The sequence below is a fragment of the Brachyhypopomus gauderio genome, chromosome 13 (genome assembly GCF_052324685.1).
Source record: "Brachyhypopomus gauderio isolate BG-103 chromosome 13, BGAUD_0.2, whole genome shotgun sequence".
Classification (NCBI taxonomy): Eukaryota; Metazoa; Chordata; class Actinopteri; order Gymnotiformes; family Hypopomidae; genus Brachyhypopomus; species Brachyhypopomus gauderio.
In genome coordinates, this window is record NC_135223.1 from 5625187 (window position 1) to 5646005 (window position 20819).

At 49.1% G+C, this 20819-nt stretch overlaps 2 protein-coding genes across 8 annotated transcripts in view; both read left to right on the top strand.

Annotated features, from left to right (window-relative positions):
* The window catches only part of LOC143473448 (protein MTSS 1-like), a 45795-nt gene extending 32023 nt beyond the window's left edge, over positions 1–13772 (top strand). The window contains exons 7-15 of one of the 6 annotated variants that reach the window (XM_076970451.1): positions 254–265; positions 2603–2760; positions 3225–3332; positions 4355–4452; positions 6017–6242; positions 8118–8273; positions 9891–10055; positions 10165–10327; positions 10520–13772. In XM_076970451.1, the coding sequence (XP_076826566.1) occupies positions 254–265; positions 2603–2760; positions 3225–3332; positions 4355–4452; positions 6017–6242; positions 8118–8273; positions 9891–10055; positions 10165–10327; positions 10520–11157 (1724 nt within the window). In that variant the 3' untranslated portion in view covers positions 11158–13772. Of the gene's footprint in view, positions 1–253; positions 266–2602; positions 2761–3224; positions 3333–4354; positions 4453–6016; positions 6243–8117; positions 8274–8703; positions 8914–9890; positions 10056–10164; positions 10328–10519 lie in introns of all 6 variants that reach the window. The other 5 variants (XM_076970452.1, XM_076970449.1, XM_076970454.1 and 2 more) reach the window with 5 other exon arrangements.
* A 1920-nt stretch (positions 13773–15692) lies between these two features.
* The window catches only part of LOC143473450 (transmembrane protein 65-like), a 35584-nt gene continuing 30457 nt past the window's right edge, over positions 15693–20819 (top strand). The window contains exons 1-2 of one of the 2 annotated variants that reach the window (XM_076970458.1): positions 15693–16106; positions 16252–16574. In XM_076970458.1, the coding sequence (XP_076826573.1) occupies positions 16295–16574 (280 nt within the window). In that variant the 5' untranslated portion in view covers positions 15693–16106; positions 16252–16294. The remainder of the gene's footprint in view (positions 16107–16251; positions 16575–20819) is intronic. The other variant, XM_076970457.1, reaches the window with a different exon arrangement.

Genomic DNA, 20819 nt, shown 5'->3' on the forward strand with positions numbered 1-20819 from the left:
AACATACAAAGAAACGCTGTCTGCTGGTGTTTCTGACGTCCACAGTAGGTCCTCGTTTCTCAGACGGTTTGAAACATGAGGAGCATCTCAAAGCAGCAGAGTGTTCTGGCCCTGCCACACATAGTGGGAAAACCAGAGCCCAGGGTTCTGGTTCTGGTGGCCCAGGGTGGTAAACCATGGGCTGGTTCCGGTGGTCTGGCTGACAGGCTTATCTCCTCTTTTCCGCTCTTTTCTGCACACCTGTCCTGAGCAGCTGACGCCCTGGGTAAGTGTGTGTGTGTGTGTCTGCGTGTGTGTGTGTGTGTGTCTGCGTGTGTGTGTGTGTGTGTCTGCGTGTGTCTGCGTGTGTGTGTCTGCGTGTGTGTGTCTGCACGTGTGTGTGTGTGTGTGTGTGTGTGGGGTCCCAGTCAGGCCGTCTCCATGTTGCCCCCCCCCCGCACCCCCATCTGTCCTCCCAGTCTGCTGCAGTCAGCTGCCCTCACTTGGTAATTTAGTACCTGTTCACCTTGTTTTGTTGCACAGAGGCCATTACGTGTGTGTGTGTGCGTGTGTGTGTGCGCGTGTGTGTGTGTGAGATGAACACTGAAGTGTCTCTAGCTCAAGTGCCTTCTGCCACTTCAGAAGCAGCGCTGCTCTAATGGAGACACTCTGTGTTGGTGAATGTGGCTAAATAAAGCAGATTTTAAACTGCAGTGTATCAACTTCAGTCTGGAAGGCACTGTGCTCCCATAATGCCTTTCACCATTGGTGGATTTCATTTACTTTGTGTTGTTTGTCACTTGACCTTTGTCGTCAGAGCACAGGCGTGGTGTGTGTGTGTGTGTGTGTGTGTGTGTGTGTGTGTGTGTGTGTGTGTGTGTGTGTGTGTGTGTGTGTGTGTGTGTGTGTGTGTGTGTGTGTGTGTGTGTGTGTGTGTGTGTGTGTGGAATGTGAATGTTCAGCTGTAACACACTGAGACTTCCTCCTCCACCTTCAGAGTCCCTGTGAGGGGTCGATCCTTTCATTTACCCAGACATAAACCCCCCTCACCACCTCACTCTGTCTGGGGTGAGGCCCCCGCCTCACTCTGTCTGGGGTGAGGCCCCCGCCTCACTCTGTCTGGGGTGAGGCCCCCACCTCACTCTGTCTGGGGTGAGGCCCCCACCTCACTCTGGTTCTGGCGCGTAAGCATGGTCCGTATCCTGCTGCATGGAGCTGGCAACCTCAGTTCGTCTGCTCCGTTTGTCTGTTCTTCTCGTCTGTTATGATCCGTTTCCTGTGTGTCACATCTTGCTTCTTTGTTCTGTCTTCTCGTTACGATGAATCCACTGAAGACTGCTGAGTTTACTCGGTGGTTCACCACATCTTTTGGCTTCAGACATCGCAATATGAACGGCATTTTGCTCGTTAGTCGTAACGTTGGATGTCTGGCTGTGATTAATAGAGAAATACTCATTAGATGATGCAGAAAACCAGCGTCTGGAGAAACGTCAGTAGACTGGGTGATTTAGGATTTTATTTATTCGACTTTTCCTGAAAATGTGGGTTACATCAAAGCTGCCGTCGTGAGAGCATGCTGGTGGGCGTGGAGGACGTGTCCCGTAGGCACGAGACGGGTCGTCGTAGTGGCTCCTGTCAGGACAGTGGGAGGTTCTGTAGCGTTTCCGTCTGTCTGTCTCAAACGTCCCTCGAAGCACCGCGCTAATAACAGACCAGACAGCTCTTCCTGTTGGGGAGAGTTACGATTTAATACACCAGCAGAACCGGACCAGCAACAACATCGTTCTGCACGGCGTCCTTGCGTCTCTCATAGACGAACGCACAGCGGATTGGACTCTTGGGTTTTTTTTTTCTTATGGATGTTTATCTGTTTGGTTCCGTTTATGTGGTGGTGGTCTGTCATCGCTCCGAGTTCAGGGTCCTTCCTCCTCCTTGGGAAGCTCTCTGCATTCCAGTCGGGATAGCCGCACTGCAGGCCCTTGGAATATTGGCCACCAACAGCTTCTCAGCTGTGATGTGGGGTATTTATCACCGTTAAATGCTCACGGAAACCAACAGTGACTTCTCTAACGAACACGGACGTGTGGCAGCGTCAGTGCGGTCTGAGTGTAGTTCGGTGTTTTGTTGAGTGGTCTGAAAACACCCATTCAAATGGCTGCATGGCAGTTTGAGTGTTCTAGACGTAGCCTGGATGGAAAGAGGCTTTGCGGATGGTGTCGGCGTGAGATTATGGGGATGTGAATTCCTCTCACCACGGATAGTGCGTTTCTGGCCCAGACCAGCAGCGCCCCAGGAATCTTTGCTAGTGTTTATTAAGGCCGTTATGACTCTGGGCAGAAGAGTCTTGCCGTCATCGACTTGGCAGTTGTAGGAGACATGCAGCCTTGCCCTATGTGATGCATGTGTGGTGTACCTGTGTCCTTTGGCAGTAAAGGCTCTTTAAACACACACGTCCTGCATCATAACTCATCATTGTGTACATAGACGTTCTCTCATACACTGGGACACAAACCCCCCGAGACTGACCTCAGGTCGGTTCTCTTACTCCAGAACGTTCCGTGGTATGTTGTAGCCTCTGAAAGTGGGTGTTGTGTGACCGTGGCCATGGCGTCCCTCCCCACAGGGAGAGGGGACATCCAGCCACAGCTGGACAGCGCCGTGCAGGACGTCAACGACAAGTACCTGCTGCTGGAGGAGACGGAGAAGCAGGCGGTGCGGAGGGCCCTGGTGGAGGAGCGGACACGCTTCTGTGGCTTCGTCTCCATGCTCCGCCCGGTCGTGGTGAGCAGTCCACACACACACACACACACATACACACACACACACACACACTTACTCAAAAACTCTGCCTCTGTGTTGCTGTAATTGTGTAATTAAGACCATCAAATGCAGTTTGTAGATCAGGTCCAAACGTCATTAGTCTTATAAAGACCCAATAAAAGTTAAAACACACACACACACACACCTCCCCGCTGAGTGTTCAGTGTGAGAAATGAGCTTCAGTAGGAAGAGCTCCGTGGGGGTGAGGGGGGTTCTTCCTACTCCTATAAACAAAACTAAAGCGCTATCTCAGCGTTTCTGCCGTCAGAGTGCTTTCACGCCTTCTTTCACACGCGGGGAGTGAGCAGTCTGCTCTTCGAAAGCAATTTGGCAGCGTAATACCTCCATTTCTACACCAGATAGACATGTGTACGAGAGGTTCTGTTGTGAACTGAAAACCTGCATCTGTGCTCGCTTTGTGTCAGGACGAGGAGATGTCCATGCTCAGTGAGATCATTCATCTTCAGACCATCGCAGACGACCTCAAAGCTCTCACCATGGACCCCCACAAACTACCCCCAGCAAGTGAACAGGTTTGTTAACTCCCTTGACAGGCCTTAAGTGCCCCCCCCCCCCCACGAGGTGCACACAAAGGTGTCACTAACTCGCCTTCATTTTAAAACGGCCTTGATTTACGTTAATCATTCGTGCTACAATTTTAAAGAGCAACCTCCTGTAATAAACCAGCAGCAACACCTCGCGGCTTTCTGTTCGGTGTGCTAGAAGTTGTGGTTGCCTTGGATATCACTGCTAGAGAATGAGCGTTGTTGGCACCGTGTCTGATGAGGAGTTGAATTAACAGCACCGGGGTTGTTCAAGTGTGCCGTGCCTACCTCGGTTGCCTGGGGCTTCTGGTATGTTCCGTATAATCTTTACTCCGAAAACCAGCCCCCTTACCGCCCCCCCCTGGGATCCGCCACCGTTTGGAGGTGTATGTTCAGCTCAGCACAGCTGTAATAACCTTCTGCTCATGTACTGATATGGCCAATGCCAACGTACAGATGACCCACTGTAGCCACACCATCCACACCAAAGTTCTTCACTTCTCCAGCTTCTGATCACTCGCTCCCATCGGCTTCTCCGATGGGGTAACGAAAACTCCCGTGTGAGGTCACTGAACTCGGTCGGCTTCCGTGGGCGGAAGTGGAACTGGTTGTGCGTAGCGTGCGGTAGCTGACCTTTGACCCCGACTCCGCCTGGCGGGGTGTCTTTCATCGCAGCCGCAGTGGGAGAACCAGATCTGCAGTGGGAGCGGACCCTTCGTTCGTGTGTGTCGAGTATCTGTCCAGTCCTGTCAGGCCCGTCCCAGACGCAGAGGAGATACGGCGCCAGGCGCCCAAAACCTGCAGAAAACGTTGTTTTTTACGTGAAGTTTATAAAGTCCAAAATGGTTTGTCGCTGTGGTTAGTTATTTACCCGTGTGCGTGTGTGTGTGTGTGCGCACGTGTGTGTGTGTGCGCACGTGTGTGTGTGTGCGCACGTGTGTGTGTGTGCGCGCGTGCGTGTGCGTGTACGTGTGTGTGTGTACGTGTGTACGTGCACATGCCCCAAACAGGTTATCCATGACCTGAAGGGCTCGGACTACAGTTGGTCTTACCAGACTCCTCCTTCCTCTCCGAGTGCTACCATGTCCAGGAAGTCCAGTATGTGCAGGTAGGCATCTGTACTGGTCAGTTTTGGTCTCACCGATGTGAGTGAGGTCTCATGTTTGTTTTATTTATAACAACTGATCCTGAAATAGCGGTGGGGAGAAAAATACCTCAAATTACAGGCATCATTCTGTCTTTTCTCTTAAACACTGCCCCCTTGTGGCAAATGTGATGCACTCCACATGTAGTTCCAAACTAGTTTTAATGTCTTAGACATTTGCTTGTAAGGATGTGTAACAAGGTAAGCCATTGTTTGATTGTTGTACTGGCACAAAGATTACAAGTAAAATATCTATATCTTGAAAAATAATGTATTTTATACATTATTAAGATCTTATCAAAGTTATCAATTCATTTATTTTTTTGCTCAGTGTGAGCCATCAGATGCAGTGTCTCTTCCCATGTAAAACATTGAGTACAATAAATTGACCCCTCAGTGACCCAGTGTGACCCCCGACACCCCACCCTCTAGTCCCGTATGTGTCCAACTGTACGTTTCCTGCATGGTCAGCTAAACCGTTTCTGTAGAAACGGTTTGTGACGCGTTGTCGGTGTTGCTGTGTCTCTGCTGCCTGATGGTGGTCAGTCCTCACGGCTGAGTCATGGTGTGTCCAGGAAGAACGGTAGATCTGCGTACCAGTTGACCCCCTACGTCTGCGCAGACTGCCCCGTGTGTGTGTGGGGCGTGCATGCTGGTGTGCGTGCGTGGGTGGGTGTGTGTTTGGGTGGGCGTGTCTTGACTGTGGGCGTGTCTCACCATTTGACTCTTCCATTCAGACGGCCTGTCAGCCTGTAGTGTAAAGAGAGAGCAGCACGTAAAGAGAGAGTAGTGTAGAGAGAGCAGCGCGTAACGAGAGAGCAGCGCGTAACGAGAGAGCAGCGCGTAACGAGAGTAAAGAGAGAGCAGCGCATAACGAGAGAGCAGTGTGTAAAGAGAGAGTAGTGTAAAGAGTAGTGTAAAGAGAGAGCAGTGCGTAACGAGAGAGCAGTGCGTAACGAGAGAGCAGTGCGTAAAGAGAGAGTAGTGTAAAGAGAGAGTAGTGTAAAGAGAGAGCAGCGCGTAACGAGAGAGCAGTGTGTAAAGATAGCAGTGAGGGCACCCAGTAATTATCCTGGTTCAGATCAGGAGGATATTCTGGGTCTGCCTCTTCCTGCTCAGTCTTACATATAGCTGAATGGCTTTTTACGTAACACATTAGAAACGCTCATCCATTTAAGCTTTAGGGTGAAGCTGTACACTTCATGTAGATTCACTTAATGTTAGACTCTTATTGTATACTGGGTATACACACACACACACGTATGTCAGCATAATCTCAAAGGGAAGGCACAGGAGGAGCACGTTTTTGATTGGTTATATCCATTACACCCGTCTTATGGTTTGAATCTCATTATTTATATGTATGTTTATTTATGTGTTTATTTATGTGTTAATTTACTTTGATTTGTTTTTGTTTGTCTGCCTGCTGCATTGGGTTTGTGTGGAGTGTTAATGGTTCCCGTCTCCCCTCCCCCCTCTGTTCTGTCCCACTTCCTGCCTGTGCCCCGCCCCTTCCTGTCTCTAACAGCAGTCTGAACAGTGTGAACAGTAGCGATTCACGCTCCAGTGGCTCTCATTCTCCCTCCGCCCACTATCGCTACCGTAGCCCCGCCCTCCCGCAGCCGCCGCCCGGACGCCTGGCCAGCGTCTCCTCCCACGACTCCGGCTTCGTCTCGCACGACTCCGGCTTCGTCTCGCACGACGCCTTCCAGTCCAAGTCGCCCTCGCCCATGCCCTCCGACCCCACCCCGCAGGTAAGAGGTCACGGACGTCGCCTTAGACTCGGATGACCGATTGAGCCTCTTTGCAGAAGTGTCATCTGTGGGTTTGAAGTGTTGTTTATAGTGAGAGTATAGGAATCCCAAACACAGTCTGAGTATCCCAAACACAGTCTGAGAATCCCAAACACAGTCTGACAGAGAGTCTCCAAGTCCTGTTTTTCGTCTCTAAGGCTTTGTGTTAAACCTTCAGGTTCAGAAGTTACATTTATTTAGCTTGTTTTTCTTTTTTCTGCTGAATCATGCCAGTTCACAAGGCCCCTCCCCCTCATTAGCATCTGGTCACGATCAGCAGTGTTCTTCGATTTCCTCTCACTTACTGATGTCCAGTTTCCCATGAGGCACTGGGACGTTGTGTCCTCACGGGTCCAGCTGTGGTGACTTTGACCCAGAGCTCAGACTCCGTCTGTCAGGCCCTGAGACCTCACAGCACCTCACTCCCCCTGCCATCAGAACACATACACGTAGATACCCAGGAAAGTTGGCGCAGATGTCGTACAAACTGACGTGTCTGCCGGGCCAACTCGGTGTCGAGGTTTATGCCAACTCGGCATCTGAGCTCGGGTGTTGGACTGAGATCGGGTGACAGTACTGGGCCTGGAAGTCCCCTCTCCAGCGCCATGCAGGCCTGAGGAGACAGCTGCTGATTGGTGGTTCGCCCCCCCTCTAATACAGCTGCTGATTGGTGGTTCGCCCCCCCTCTAATACAGCTGCTGATTGGTGGTTCGCCCCCCCTCTAATACAGCTGCTGATTGGTCACTCGCTCCCCCTCTAATACAGCTGCTGATTGGTGGTTCGCCCCCCCTCTAATACAGCTGCTGCTTAGTGGTTCGCCCCCCCTCTAATACAGCTGCTGATTGATCACTCGCTCCCCCTCTAATACAGCTGCTGATTGGTGGTTCGCCCCCCCTCTAATACAGCTGCTGATTGGTGGTTCGCCCCCCCTCTAATACAGCTGCTGATTGGTCACTCGCTCCCCCTCTAATACAGCTGCTGATTGGTGGTTCGCCCCCCCTCTAATACAGCTGCTGCTTAGTGGTTCGCCCCCCCTCTAATACAGCTGCTGATTGATCACTCGCTCCCCCTCTAATACAGCTGCTGATTGGTTGTTCTCTGCCCCTCTAATACAGCTGCTGATTGGTGGTTCTCTGCCCCTCTAATACAGCTGCTGATTGGTGGTTCGCCCCCCCTCTAATACAGCTGTTGATTGGTGGTTCACCCCCCCCTCTAATACAGCTGCTGATTGGTGGTTCGCCCCCCCTCTCTAATACAGCTGCTGATTGGTGGTTCGCCCCCCTAACCCAGCCTTTATTCTAGCCACTTGCACTAACTGGCAAAGTAATAACTTCTGCCTGAATGTTTCACTGCCTGTCTGTTTAATTTCTTTACATTGGTTATAACCTCAGGCTGCTTCTTCCCTCTCTCGAAACTTTTTTTTATCTTTTAATGCTGGCTATATGCTATTAACCCTTTGCACTGTCTGTGTGATGTCCTCTGTGTGTGTGTGTGATGTTGCTGTCCTGTATGTGTGTGTGTGTGTGTGTGTGAGATGTCCTGTATGTCTGTGTGTGTGTGTGTGTGATGTTGCTGTCCTGTATGTGAGTGTGTGAGTGTGTGAGTGTGTGTGTGTGTGTGTGTGTGTGTGTGTGTGTGTGTGTGTGTGTGTGTGTGTGTGTGAGATGTCCTGTATGTCTGTGTGATGTCGATGTCCTGTGTGTGTGTGATGTCGATGTCCTGTGTGTGTGTGATGTCGATGTCCTGTGTGTGTGTGTGATGTCGATGTCCTGTGTGTGTGTGTGTGTGTAACGGTGTATGATTTTCTCGCTCTGCTCCTCTGCACTATGCATGTAGCAGACAGTCTGCAACTCTGGTTCATCGGACACCTCTGAGACGTGTCAGTCTGCCTCTGAGACGTGTCAGTCTGCCTCTGAGACGTGTCAGTCTGCCAGTGAGTGCAGCTCTCCAACCTCCCTCTGTTCCTCCGAGGCCGCCTCCTACACTGAAAAGGTGACCTCCCATGGGGAACCCCTGCTCCCTTCTGCTGCTTCCCATTGGCCGTCCCCTTACTGGGGCCACTTGTCATTGGTCTGCCATACTGTCACTCCCCTCCCATCAGTGTGCCCCTGCTGTGCTCCTGTAGGTTGTTGCTCAGTTTCTGGACACACACCACCTACACAGGCGTTCTTCTCCCATATCCAGTTGTCAAGCATCGTTGGTGTTCTGCGCCTTTTCTGTTATTTGTTATTATTTCTGTTATTGTTGTACCGCATTGCTGTTTACTTTGCCATGTTTGACATTTTTTTCTCAGCACATTTTGGTTTTGAGTGTTCAGTCATTTGTGTAGTTTGTTTCTGTTGTTTTTGTTTATTTGTGTCCCATTGTGTTGGTTTTTTTTTTGTTTGTTTGTTTGTTTTGGGTCCCTGCCACACATGCTCAGTTGTCCAACGGCTTCGACCACTACGTCCTGGGAGAGCCTACCTACCCCTTCCTCCCCCCTCCTTCCTCCATCTCCTCCTCGTCCTCATCCTCGTCCTCCACCTTGAGGTCGTGGTCACGGCCGGGCTCTTTGCTGCTGCCTGATTTGCCCTTTTACTGCGCGCTGGGCTCCGGCGTGCTGCCCCCCTCCTCCAAGGTCCCCAGCTGGAAGGTTCGTCCACCCGTCCCCGCCTTCTTCCGCCTTTTCATCGTGTTTCTCCTGGTCAATGCAGTGTGCAGGAGTTGCCACTAGGTGGCAGCATCTATTCATGTTTAATCTTCAAGGCCAGGCGTGCGTTATACTCGCACAGAAAAATCATAATAAAATGATATACCTCTTCTAACGAGTACACTGAGTTCTGAGGGACTCTCTTCTGGTGCGCATTCATAACGTACATTTTCATATGGTAATGTTAAGATAAGGGATATTCCACCATTTCTCTGGTTGCTGCAGCAAAAGTGCTTTCCGCTAGTCAAATACGTTAGCCTAGCATGCGGTCTAGGTATAGCAGGCCAAAATTTGACAAAATAACTAAGTTTATATCTATATTATCTTCTTCCAAGTCAAATTTGGACTGAATAGCCAGTCAGAAAACACTCGACCCACCACCAGTTTTCATTTGATATGGATAGGAAGCCAAAACGATGAACACCAGCTAGAGCCAACGGTGCGGAACACCGACTAGAGGCGACAGTCGCTGACTGTGTCAGGGTCGATATTTCCATAGTCTGATGGACACCAGCTCACTGAGAAACAGGGTGGGGGTCCAGACAGGGACTCCGTCACGTTATCCAGCCATGTTACACTTTCATTTGTCACAGGCAGCAGAACATGACCAAGAAGAACAAACATAAGCTGCTATTTATCTCCAGTGAAAGCTCAAGATTAAACCATGTTCAGCAGGTGTTAAACCGCTCGACAGTCCCTAAATAATAGACGTCAGCAGCCTTAATAATAGATATCAGTGGGCAGAAAATGTAACCAAAGGACTTTCTTTGCTGAATGGCAAAGTGGCAATAGGTCAACACTAGCCAGTCGCATGTGGTTAACACTGCCACCTATTGGCCGACATCAGTAGTGCATCAGAAATCTGCTCACCTGGTAGTTCTCCCTGATGTCTAATGGTAGACTGTTGGTCCTGGTTGCAGGACTGGGCGAAGCCCGGCCCGTACGACCAGCCCATGGTGAACACGCTGAGGAAGAAGAAGGAGCCGCGGGAGACTGTGGAGTGCAGCGGGCCCGGGCCCTCCTACCCACCGCCAACGGTCGCCGAGGACGCACCCAGGGCCAGGAGCACGTCAGCAGCACCGAGGGTACGACCACGCCTCCATCAGACTGCTGCAGGGATAAAGGTTCTGTAAGCTCAGATGATGTGGTTGGTAGTGGCAGGACGGTACGCATCCAAACACTGTGTGTGTGTAGGTGATGGAGGAGATGGAGGCCCGTGAGGAGCTGGCTCTGGCTCTGTCCCGTGGGCTGCAGTTGGACACTCAGCGCTCCAGCAGGGACTCTCTCCACTGCTCCAGCGGCTACAGCACCCAGACCACCACCCCCTGCTGCTCCGAGGACACCATCCCCTCTCAGGGTAAAGCTCAGGTGTTGGGGCAAGAGCGTGTTTGAGCACACGCATGCGTGGCGATGTACGAGACCGCTGAGCTGCGCTCTGGAGTGTGTTATACCAGCACTAGTGCTGTGCAGCTTTGAAACCGGGTTTTTGATTCTTTAGTCGAGCTTCATTAATATTCTAACACATTCTTCCTCTGTATCTTGTTCTCAGTGTCTGATTATGACTATTTCTCGGTGACTGGAGACCACGAGGTGGACCAGCAGGACTTTGACAAGTCCTCCACCATCCCGCGAAACAGTGACATCAGCCAGTCCTACCGCAAGCTGTTCCAGGCCAAACGTCCCGCCTCCACAGCCGGCCTGCCCTCCACGCCCGGCCCCGTCATAGTCACGCCCGGGGTGGCCACCATCCGCCGCACCCCGTCCACCAAACCCTCGGTCCGGAGGCCGTCGGCGGGCATCGGCCCCATCCCCATCAGAACGCCCGTCATCCCGGTCATGACCCCGACCGTGCCTTGCGTCGCGGGGGGCATCCGGGTCACCGGCGAGGACAGAGAGCAGCTGGCCAGCCCTGGTTCCCCTCCACGGGGCGAGGACTCCCAGCAGGAGAACGTCCTGCCCGTGGCCTCCTGGAGCGGTCAGGCCTCCATCAACCCACCCCTGCCCCTAGGGCAGCAGGTCTTGGGCACGGAGAACCCAAACGGGGATCTGGAAGGAGACGAGGAGGAGGAGGAGGAGGAGGAGGAGGAGGAGGAGCTGCAGGGTGACACCATGCTCCTCGCCATCCGCCGTGGAGTCAAGCTGAAGAAGACCATGACCAACGACCGCTCCGCGCCGCGGTTCATATAAGATGGCGGCAGCGGCTCTCCAGACTCCTCAAAGCTTCGTTAGGACTCATCGTGACGTCGTTGCGCCTTGTTGGAGGGATAGAGGGCTCCGTCTGCACCGTACACCTCCATTTCATCCCGCTTCATGTCGGATGCTTCTCTCCGGACGGCCCGTGGTGCGTGGCCTAGCCACAGGCCACAGAGAACGAGACCTCTCCCTATTATATACCCTGTGTAGAATTCAGTAACCATGGCCTCTCATTCTCGTCCCCCCGCCGATCCTCTGACCTCTGACCGACAGGCAGACAGCAGCTGCACCGCCCCGTCGCGGCCGTGCGGGAGGTCGCCCGGGCACTGCGCGTCCGCGACGGGGCGGTGCAGCTGCTGTCTGCCTGTCGGTTCAGTACTCTGCAGATGCAGGCGACTGCACAGACCGGCCCAACAAACCCGTCATACGTGCCGTGAAGATTCAGGACAGGAGTCTGGCGCAAGTGTGTGTCCAGCGAGAACGGTGACCCGTGTGTGTGAGGCCCGTGTGTGTGAGGCCCGTGTGTAGTTTTTATGCATGCGTATTATATTCCACAAATGCATGTCACCTTTTCCTTTCACAAGTCAGCTGATTTAAATCTTGTGATGCCGTCAATAATTTAATAAGTTAAAATCATAGCAGACGGTTTAAAGGCATTGATTTCTTAGCTCTTTGTAATGGTTATTACACTTTTAGGCATCAGGGCCCTGAGGGAATGTCGTTCACTGGTACTCAATAGCACAAGGCCTCTTACATGTGTATAGAACTGTATATAAGGACAGAGGTAAAGGGTGACACACCCACTTTTAATTTATTCACCTGCTCAGTGCTCTGGTATAATCTGTCAAAATAGATCCAGTTCTTTCCTGTATGTATGCAGTGAAATATGTTGTATATTATGTTAATACGCTGATATAATTGCCCTTAAACAGAACGTACACACACACACACACACACACACACACACACACTGTCTGGCGATGCAGCACAGGAACTGTCGTAGCTGCACTCTCTTGGAGATCGTGGTGTCCATGGGACCATGTCACCATGACGATCATTTGCCCAGCACCACACGCACTGCTATACGGCTGTAGAGCATCTGGGGAGTTGGTCACCTGGTCGCTTGGCAACACTTGCGCATCGCCAAAGCACTGACCATAGCGGCCGCGTCTGGTGCTTCATCCTGAAGAACGTCCTGCAAACTCCGGTCTGGAGACGCCCCGCGTCACGTTCTGCCAGGGTTCAAACTTTAAAAAATATCATGCTACAATTCTAGGGGCTCTGAGAACTACATGCCACTCAACAGGTATCCATGGGAACAAGCAGGTCCGTCGAACCCGGCCTGGCCCCGCCCCCGTTGCTCCATTTCAATCGTCCATACTGCGTCTGCTTACGTTGTTCTCGCGTCTGTTTTAAATTCGATTTCATTTTTGATTTATTCAAGTACAAACCTGGTACATTCTTCACAGATATAATGCAGCTAAATAATTGCATAATTGCTTAGAACAGTTGTGTAAAAGTTCAGAGCAGTGTCCTCTGATTTGTATAATGAATCTTTAGTTTATGATTATTTAAAACTGGTGCTGTTTTCTGTTGTCATTTCTGTATAGACCTGTGGGACATTATTCTTAGATGAAGCCACATAAAAGCAGACACACACTACACACACTACATGACTGTGCTTCTCTGTGTTAAAACTGCTGTATGTGATATAGCAGCTGCATATAGTTCGCACACTTCAGTTGAAAGATACTGTTGTAGGACTTGGACTGACACTTATACGCTGCACCTCTTGGCTAGTTAGCCAAAGTGTTTTGGTACATGCCTATGTATGTAAGTTCTCCACATCAGATTAAAGCTACCATCAGCAAGTTTAGAGCCAAATTATAAACTGCCCACAGGTAAGCTCTTGGTTTATACATCAAAATGTATTTTTTTGGTGGAGGTGGTGGGGTTGGATTGGGAGACTAGAGGTTAAAATCAGATACTGAATGAATAATAACCATCTAAAGCTTGTTTAAGAAATCAGAGACTTGCTTCTGTGCATATTTCTCTGAGAACTATGGAGAAAACAAATCACCTACTTTTGAATAATCCAATATTACAACAGCCGTAGCTCTAAAATATGTTTTTGGCTATGTTGACAGTACACCCTAAACTGGCCGTTGGGTCGTTGTCCCTGTGATGAGTAATATTTGGGATACAAACTCCATGCCCAACCCCCATCACAGCCCCACCCATGTGTCTGTGGACCAATGCATTAAATACATGCGTGCAACATTATGAGATTATAATTTGGTGGACGGTTGAATGCACACGATGCCGTAAAACTGTAACTAAAGAGATGTTTCAACATTGTTGTGTATAGGCAGTTGAATTATGTACAGCTAGAACACATTTAGATATGGCCCGTTTTCAATCTGCCAAAGTCTGTGTAACTAAATGCTTGTTCTTTTGCAGAGGACGATAAGGATGATCCTTGACTTTATTTGAAATATATATTGAGTAGTTTATACTGAGAGGTCACCTCTTTCCCTGTGCTATTACAACAACTTTGTAGTGTGTTCCAGTATCATGACTGCTTCAGCATTAAAGACGAATCACGTTGACCAGCTGTGTGTATGAAAAATGTCTGATCTGCTTAAACTAATGTGGGTCCTGTTCTTCATGCCACATGGTTATCGGTCCAGCACTCTGTGGTTGTAGTTTCTAGTCTACACTGAACTTTACAAAATCAACAACTTTCCTGGATGACGGACCGTGTTTTCACTTAAAACGACGGTGTGTTCCCTGCTGTTCCTGTATCAGATGAACAGACTTTGCTGACAGAGTCCACCATCCACTTACAAAAATAATCAACAGGCCATGAGAACCAGCTCCTTGTTTCCTAATTTGTTAATACAGCCAGACCTTATATGATTTATCTAATTACAGAGCCCTGGATAATAATATATTTTATTTCTCAGAGCAATTATTTTAGCTTTGATCGTTATGAGGATGTAAAAACAGCCTACTTGATTTATTATCCCCAAGGAAGGCAAATGAACTTAAATAATGTTCTGTTCATGAACAACATTTTGTTATTAATATTTATGTGGTGCTTACCATAGTGGGGGGGGGGTGTTGCCCCCATTTAAGTAGCTTAAACCGCTTTCCAAATCAGAAATCCTGTTGGTAGTAATGTTTTAAAGTGCACTGGGGTTGTTTAAAATGCACTGTGGTTTTAATTTCACTCAGGTGAACTTAAAACAGGTTGTAATTGTGTCCTCTGGAACACTCTGTCCTGGCTCTTGAAACCAGGATTTAAACTGTGCTCCCTGTTCGAGAGAGATGTGAACGCAGGATGTTGGTATTATCTGAGGAAGACCACAGTGCGCCAGACCACACGTGTGACCCTCACAGGTCTGGAAACGGTCAGGTCTGCAGCTGGTCTAGCCTCCGTTCACATTTACCTGAAGCATCTTTGAGTCGTATTCACACGTCAGCCTGGTCGTTTTTGTCCAATTACACAATACTCGGAGATTAAAACGATATGTAGCCTACCTGTTTTTAAAAAGTGTATAGACTTTAAATAAAAAGTTAAATTTTAACAATCACATTTCTAAACCAGTAGTCGCTAGCCTGGCTTGCAAATGGACGGGTTGGATGTAGAGCCCTGAACTACCACCGTCCAGGGCGGCAGAGAGCGTGTCGTGGTCCGGGCCTTCGCGCGTTTAAACGGGTCATGAGTGGTGATGCAGTGCGGTACAGAGCACCAGCCTGCCCGGCTCCTCAAGATCCGCCCTTCCGCTCTTTATTAAATACCTGATTTAATGCTGAGAAACTTCACGGACACTGGGGGTGTGTTTAATGTACAGATGGAGCTTGTGTTTTATTGTAATGACTAAGTTTCCAAAGGCGGGGTTGTGCACCCCTATGGAACTATATTTAGCCTATGGTGTGTAAAAACAGTCAAGCGAAAAGATATAGGTCATGTTTCCATTCAATGTTTCCAAGAGATTAAATGGATTAAAACGCTTACTCATAATCTGTTTTAGACAATAATTTAACATTAACCTTGACGCTATATCGACATTTTAACGTTCTGAAGCAATTCTCGTAAAAGATCAGCTGAAAATAAACGTTGCGAATTAATCTCCTCATCTCGTCTCGACTTTATCGGCTATTTTTACTCTCTATTTTAACTCCGTTTTTGTGTAAAAGTAACACCAACAATAACACCCCATGCTTTGTACGTTGCAGAAAAACTTGTTTAGAAAATGTTCTGAATTGGGTCTTGTCACTAGTAAACTTTAACACAAGGTGTCAGTGTTTGTGTTGAATATATAAATCGCGTTTTTCTTGAGAACACCAGAATATTTGAAGAATATGCGACGTCTTCGTTTTCGTCTAAGAAACATAAATGTGGGAAATGTAGTTTCAATGGCGGGCCAAGCCCCTCCCGTCACAACTACATGTCAGAAATTAGAAATACATTTCCCATATTTAAGAAGATATGGAGGGGTGTTTAAAGGCAGCTAAATGCAGCGGTCACAACACGGTCCAGTGACGCCAGCTGTGTGCATGAAGCGGCGCTGTAGCCCAGTGAACTACAACCTCGAGTCAAAACGGACTACAACCTCCGTCAAAACGGACTACAACCTCCGTCATCCGTCGTCACATCTACGTAGAGACCGAGAGCTTTTCCAACGGAATATAATTCTAGGCTAGAAAGGATCGGTCATCACGAGTGAAGCAGCCCGTGTGGTCACAAGGGGAAGCGTGTTTTCACCAAAGGACATGCATAAAAAACATTACAGTTTTCCACTTGTATCCGCTTTTAATCTGCTTGATACTGCCGGTGTTTGCGGGTACATTCACGGTCAATGGACGGTGCAGTCGACGGTGCACTGACTCCAAGCTGAGTGTGACAATTTCTAACGGGACGCAGCAGCAGACCCGAGGTACGTCCTCTGCGAATGTAATGCACATTAACTTCTTCACTTTACCTCCGGGACAATATTAAATTCAAGATAATATAGAATCTATTTTTGTTATTGGACTGTAATAATGATATTGGGACTGACCTGTACAACTTTTCTTCTCCAGGGTCTCCATACAGCCTGGTTTTCCCTGTTTATTCTCATCCCCAATGTTGCCGTGTTTGCGGAGCGCTGTGCGGCCGGCCCTGGCGCGGAGGTGGCAGGCCGTGCTGGGATGGGTCGGCGGGACCGGCCCGGCCGCGGTGCCGAAGCCGATGCCCGTCCTGCAGGTCGTGAGTGCCAGCATGGGCACGCACCTCCACAAGGAGCCGATGGAGCCCTTGAGCTCGGCCCAGGGCGCGCGGGACTTTATTTACAGGCTGCAGCCCACCGAGCGCTCGTGCCTGCTCAGAGAACTGCACAGATTTGAGTCCATAGCGATCGCTCAAGGTAACAACTGGCCTCAAACTACAGATAAAACAGACGTTTAAAATATAAATAAAACGTTGCAATTAATATTTAGCATGGTAAGTCGTGTTGCAATGTACAATAACCTATTACACTTTGGTGCATTCCACAAAATGCTTGGGCAAGAGTTGGCACACACATATGCTACACCTTGCACAAATGGATATAGTAGTCATTAATATTAAACTGACTTTAATTATAGTCAACTTTGTTGTATGCATCCTGTACTGATATGTGCATGTGTAATTGTGTGTGTGTGTGTGTGTGTGGGGGGGGGGGGGGGGGGGGGGGGGGGGCTGTCTTCTGCTTCTGCTTCTCTAAGGATCCGGGATCTTAGGTGCTGTGGTCAGGGCTGACGGCCGTTCCTTCCGTTAATGCTGGAGTGACGTAACGGGTCGGTCTCGCACAAACTTTCCTCTCCACTGGGACACCTTGCGTTTGAAAATCTGCTTTGTCAGCACGTATAGGTTTCACAGTTGGCTTGAATGGAAGAGGAGTCTCAAAGGCCAATATGTATTTATTTACACCTAATTATTACTTCTAAAACCGCAAAGCACCGATAAAATAAAGATTTTTTTTTTTATGTACGAGACCCGTCTGTCTCTGCTGAATTCTGGACAGTCCCTCTTAAACTGCCCGGGGTTTAGTTTGGACGGTGGCGTTGGCTTTCTAAAAACAGGCAGATGTTGTAACTGGAAACAAGGACACTGCTGTCAGAGTAACATGTCTGCAGGTGTCTTTCTTCATGTCTGCAGGTGTCTTGCGGGCGTTTCTTCATGTTTTTGTGTGTGTCTCTCTGTCTGCACGTGTGTATGTGTGTGTTTGTGCTTTTACCTTTGACCAATCTTAAAATTCTATTCAGGCGTGACAAACACGGTTTACAAAGACAATTAAATTGAGGGTGAAACTCACAGTGGAGGAAAAATCTAATTTAATACCATGCCGGGTGAGAAGCTCTCAGAATTTCAGATGCACCAAAGACTGAACTGAAACGTTAACCAGATAATGGCTGGAGTCAGGAAAGGGGTGTGTGATATTGGAGCAGATTTAGCACTTGGTGTGATATGTGTATAGGGAATTTCTGGGAATACCCAATCCCAGCACACATTTAATTAATGCCAGGTATGTATGTTAAAACTGACTGAGGACAAATGTAAAACAGTAGTAGGTTAAAATAACTTATTTGTGTTTGAGGTGTTCAGTGTTTGAGGTGCAGGTCTTTTATGGTGCATTTGTACATATGAGCTATGTGTCCCTGAAGAAAACATTACGTTGTGTATCTACCTGTCTGATGTATTGCAGCATCTCCCAGCACAGTTGTAGTTTTAGTTAGTTTCTCCCCCATGAGTTTCTGTGCCTCTCAGCTTCCCCACTGAACCAGGTGCAAAGCTGCTGTCTGTTTCTCTCTATATTTAGAGTTCCCGGTCACGGCTGATTAGAATTCGTCCTCCCAGAGTTGCTGTGTGTGTTTTGCGGCTCACAGCCACGTGTTCCGTAGCTGACCTGCATTACGGCTTCAGCGGCCTCTGTTGACGGGGAACCGGGAACGGGTTGCACTCATTCTGCTGAAGACACAGGTCCAGTGTATCTCGTCACTGGCAGAAACTGGGTACTGGCGAGTGTGTGTGAGGGTGAAAGAGAGAAAGAGAACGGGTGTGTTTGAGGGCAACAGAGAGAGAGAAGAGAGAGTGTGTGAGAGTGAGCGTGACAGAGAGAGTGTTTGTGAGAATGACAGAGTGAGGCTGACAGAGACAGAGTGTGTGTGAGTGAGTGACAGTGATAGAGAGAGAGGCTGACAGAGTGTGTGTGAGTGAGAGTGATAGAGACAGAGTGTGAGCAAGAAAAGACAAAATGAGAGAGAGAAAATGAGAGAGTGAATATGAGAGTGAAAATGAGAGAGTGAAAATGAGAGTGAAAATAAGAGGGGTGGGGAGTGTCTCCTGGTCCTCCAGGCCGCATAATGAGCTTGTTACCATGGCAATTGGACCTGAGCATTGAAATAAGTGGTTGTCTTGTCTGGATCCGATGTCTCTCGAGTGTGACACCCCAGACGAGTGCTTGTGACGACGCCCCGTAGCATCCGCCAATGCACAGGCTGGAGGCAGCGCCTAGCAACCCGTTGCCGAGGGCGCTCGCGTACACACGGATGGCTTACAGGAACTTTAGGGCACGAGTTCACTCCTGTTACTTCACTCTCAGCCTGAGTTTGAACTGTGAACTGAAGGCAACAGTACTAAAATATCCCAATTAGTGCTTGTTCCAGAGCTGCGTAAGGCAAACCGAAGCAAGGTTTGAAGATACGCTGAAGTGTGAAACGGATCCCGTATTTCCATTTCACACCAGTGAGAGCTTCATCTTCTGCAGAGCTGAGAAGTAGCACTAATTACATGAAAACGAGAGATCTGGATCGGCTGTGTGTAGCAATGGAACATCTGTGTGTCTCAGCAGAGTGCAGGTTCCTCTGTCTCTCTGCCTGCCCCTCTCTCTCTCTCTCTCTCTCTCTCTCTCTCTCTCTCTCTCTCTCTCTCTCTCTCTCTCTCTTTCTGCTCGGCCCAGTGATTCGGCCCCTCTGGTGCCGTTGGAGACGCCCTGCTCGACCCCTCCCCCCAGCAGAGACAGCATTCACTGGCTTCACTTACATTACGCAGGGCGGTGCCTATAGACCTCTGTAATTATAGAGGGGGGGGGGGGGGGCGTCAGGGTGATCTTGAGACCCCGCTATGATCCGTGTCGCCATAGGCACCATGTTTTGGCTCATTTATTGACAAAAAGGGTTTATTCAGTACCTCATTCAACTCGGTGCTCAAGTCAGCACTGCTGAATAAGCAGAAGGTTTTGATGAATTTGATGAATGAATGTGTTTGTGATTATGCCAGCAAGTGCCCCTTTATGGTACAGCGTAAGGGTTCGCTTCCTCAAACGAGATCATCCAGACCCACCGTGTCGTAAAACTACGCTGTGTGTTCCTACCCATTTGATCCGATCCCTTCTGCATGTTGGCAGGTTTGCGGTCACCTGGGAGTCCGTTTTGAAATGCTGTTTCATCCTGGCTTCTCCTTTTCAAACCAGCTTCACTGTACTGCGACACTTGAGTCTCCCAGTTCCATCAAAGGTGTGATTAAAGTGTTTCTCCCGTACCCATGCGGAGAATCCACGAAAGAGTGGATGTGTTTCAATTCCTTGAAGCTGTGTAGGCAACACTCACTGTCCTGAATTCCATTTGCTGTGCTGCGTTACTCGGCCAATACGAACTGTGCTGCAGAGGTGCATTGTGGGGGGAAAATGGGGTTGAAATAAAACATATGGGTATAGATGTGTAATCTGTTCTATCAGCTGTTATATGAGCTGTTCACATTAAGATGAACTTCATGGGTCCATCTAGACTGCAAGGCAGGATTTACTGGCTCCCTGTCCCCAGCCAAATGTGGTGTACACATCCAATCAGAGTGTAACCACGTTTATGCCGAGCTCATGATACTGCAGCGTATCTCTAATATTGGACAGCAGCACAATCATATGATAATCTGGAGTACATCATACAGGGTCAATGATCTCGTATTTTACTGGACCCTGTATGATGTAATAATGCACAGTGTATGATGTAATAATGCACAGTGTATGATGTAATAATCCAGGTATTCAATCTAGGTATTCACCAATATGGCAGAAACTCTCAGTCAGAATTCAGAGCAAATATCAGTGCAGGATGAGCAGCAGGCCTTTGTTGGCAGCAGAGGCTTCTGGGTAATTCTGAGTGAAGACCTCACGCTCACCTCTCGCATGCTGCCTTCAGACGGCCCAGTGCAGTGTGGCGACTCCAGATCAGACTGGATCTGACTGGATCAGACTGGATCTGCGCAACCAAACAAGTCCTCATTGGCTGCATTTGAGGTAGACAGGTGAATGCTGTATATCTGATTTTTGCCTAAACTCTTCTGATACGTTTATCAAAGCAAACTAGGACAACTCTTGCACTGTTTCATCATTACCAGTGTGTGTGTGTGTGTGTGTGTGTGTGTGTTTGTGTGTGTGTGTGTGTGTGTGTGTGTGCGAATGAGTCAGACTGCAAATGCCCTTTAATGGAATTTCACCAGGGGTCAGATGGTCTCGGTAGAGTGCCGATCATGCTTTGCCCGTGAGGATGAGTACGTCCAGCCCCGCCCTCGTTGTCGGAAGGTCGTCTGAAACGCTGCCTCTCTGCACACGCCTCCCATTATTAAGTGACCA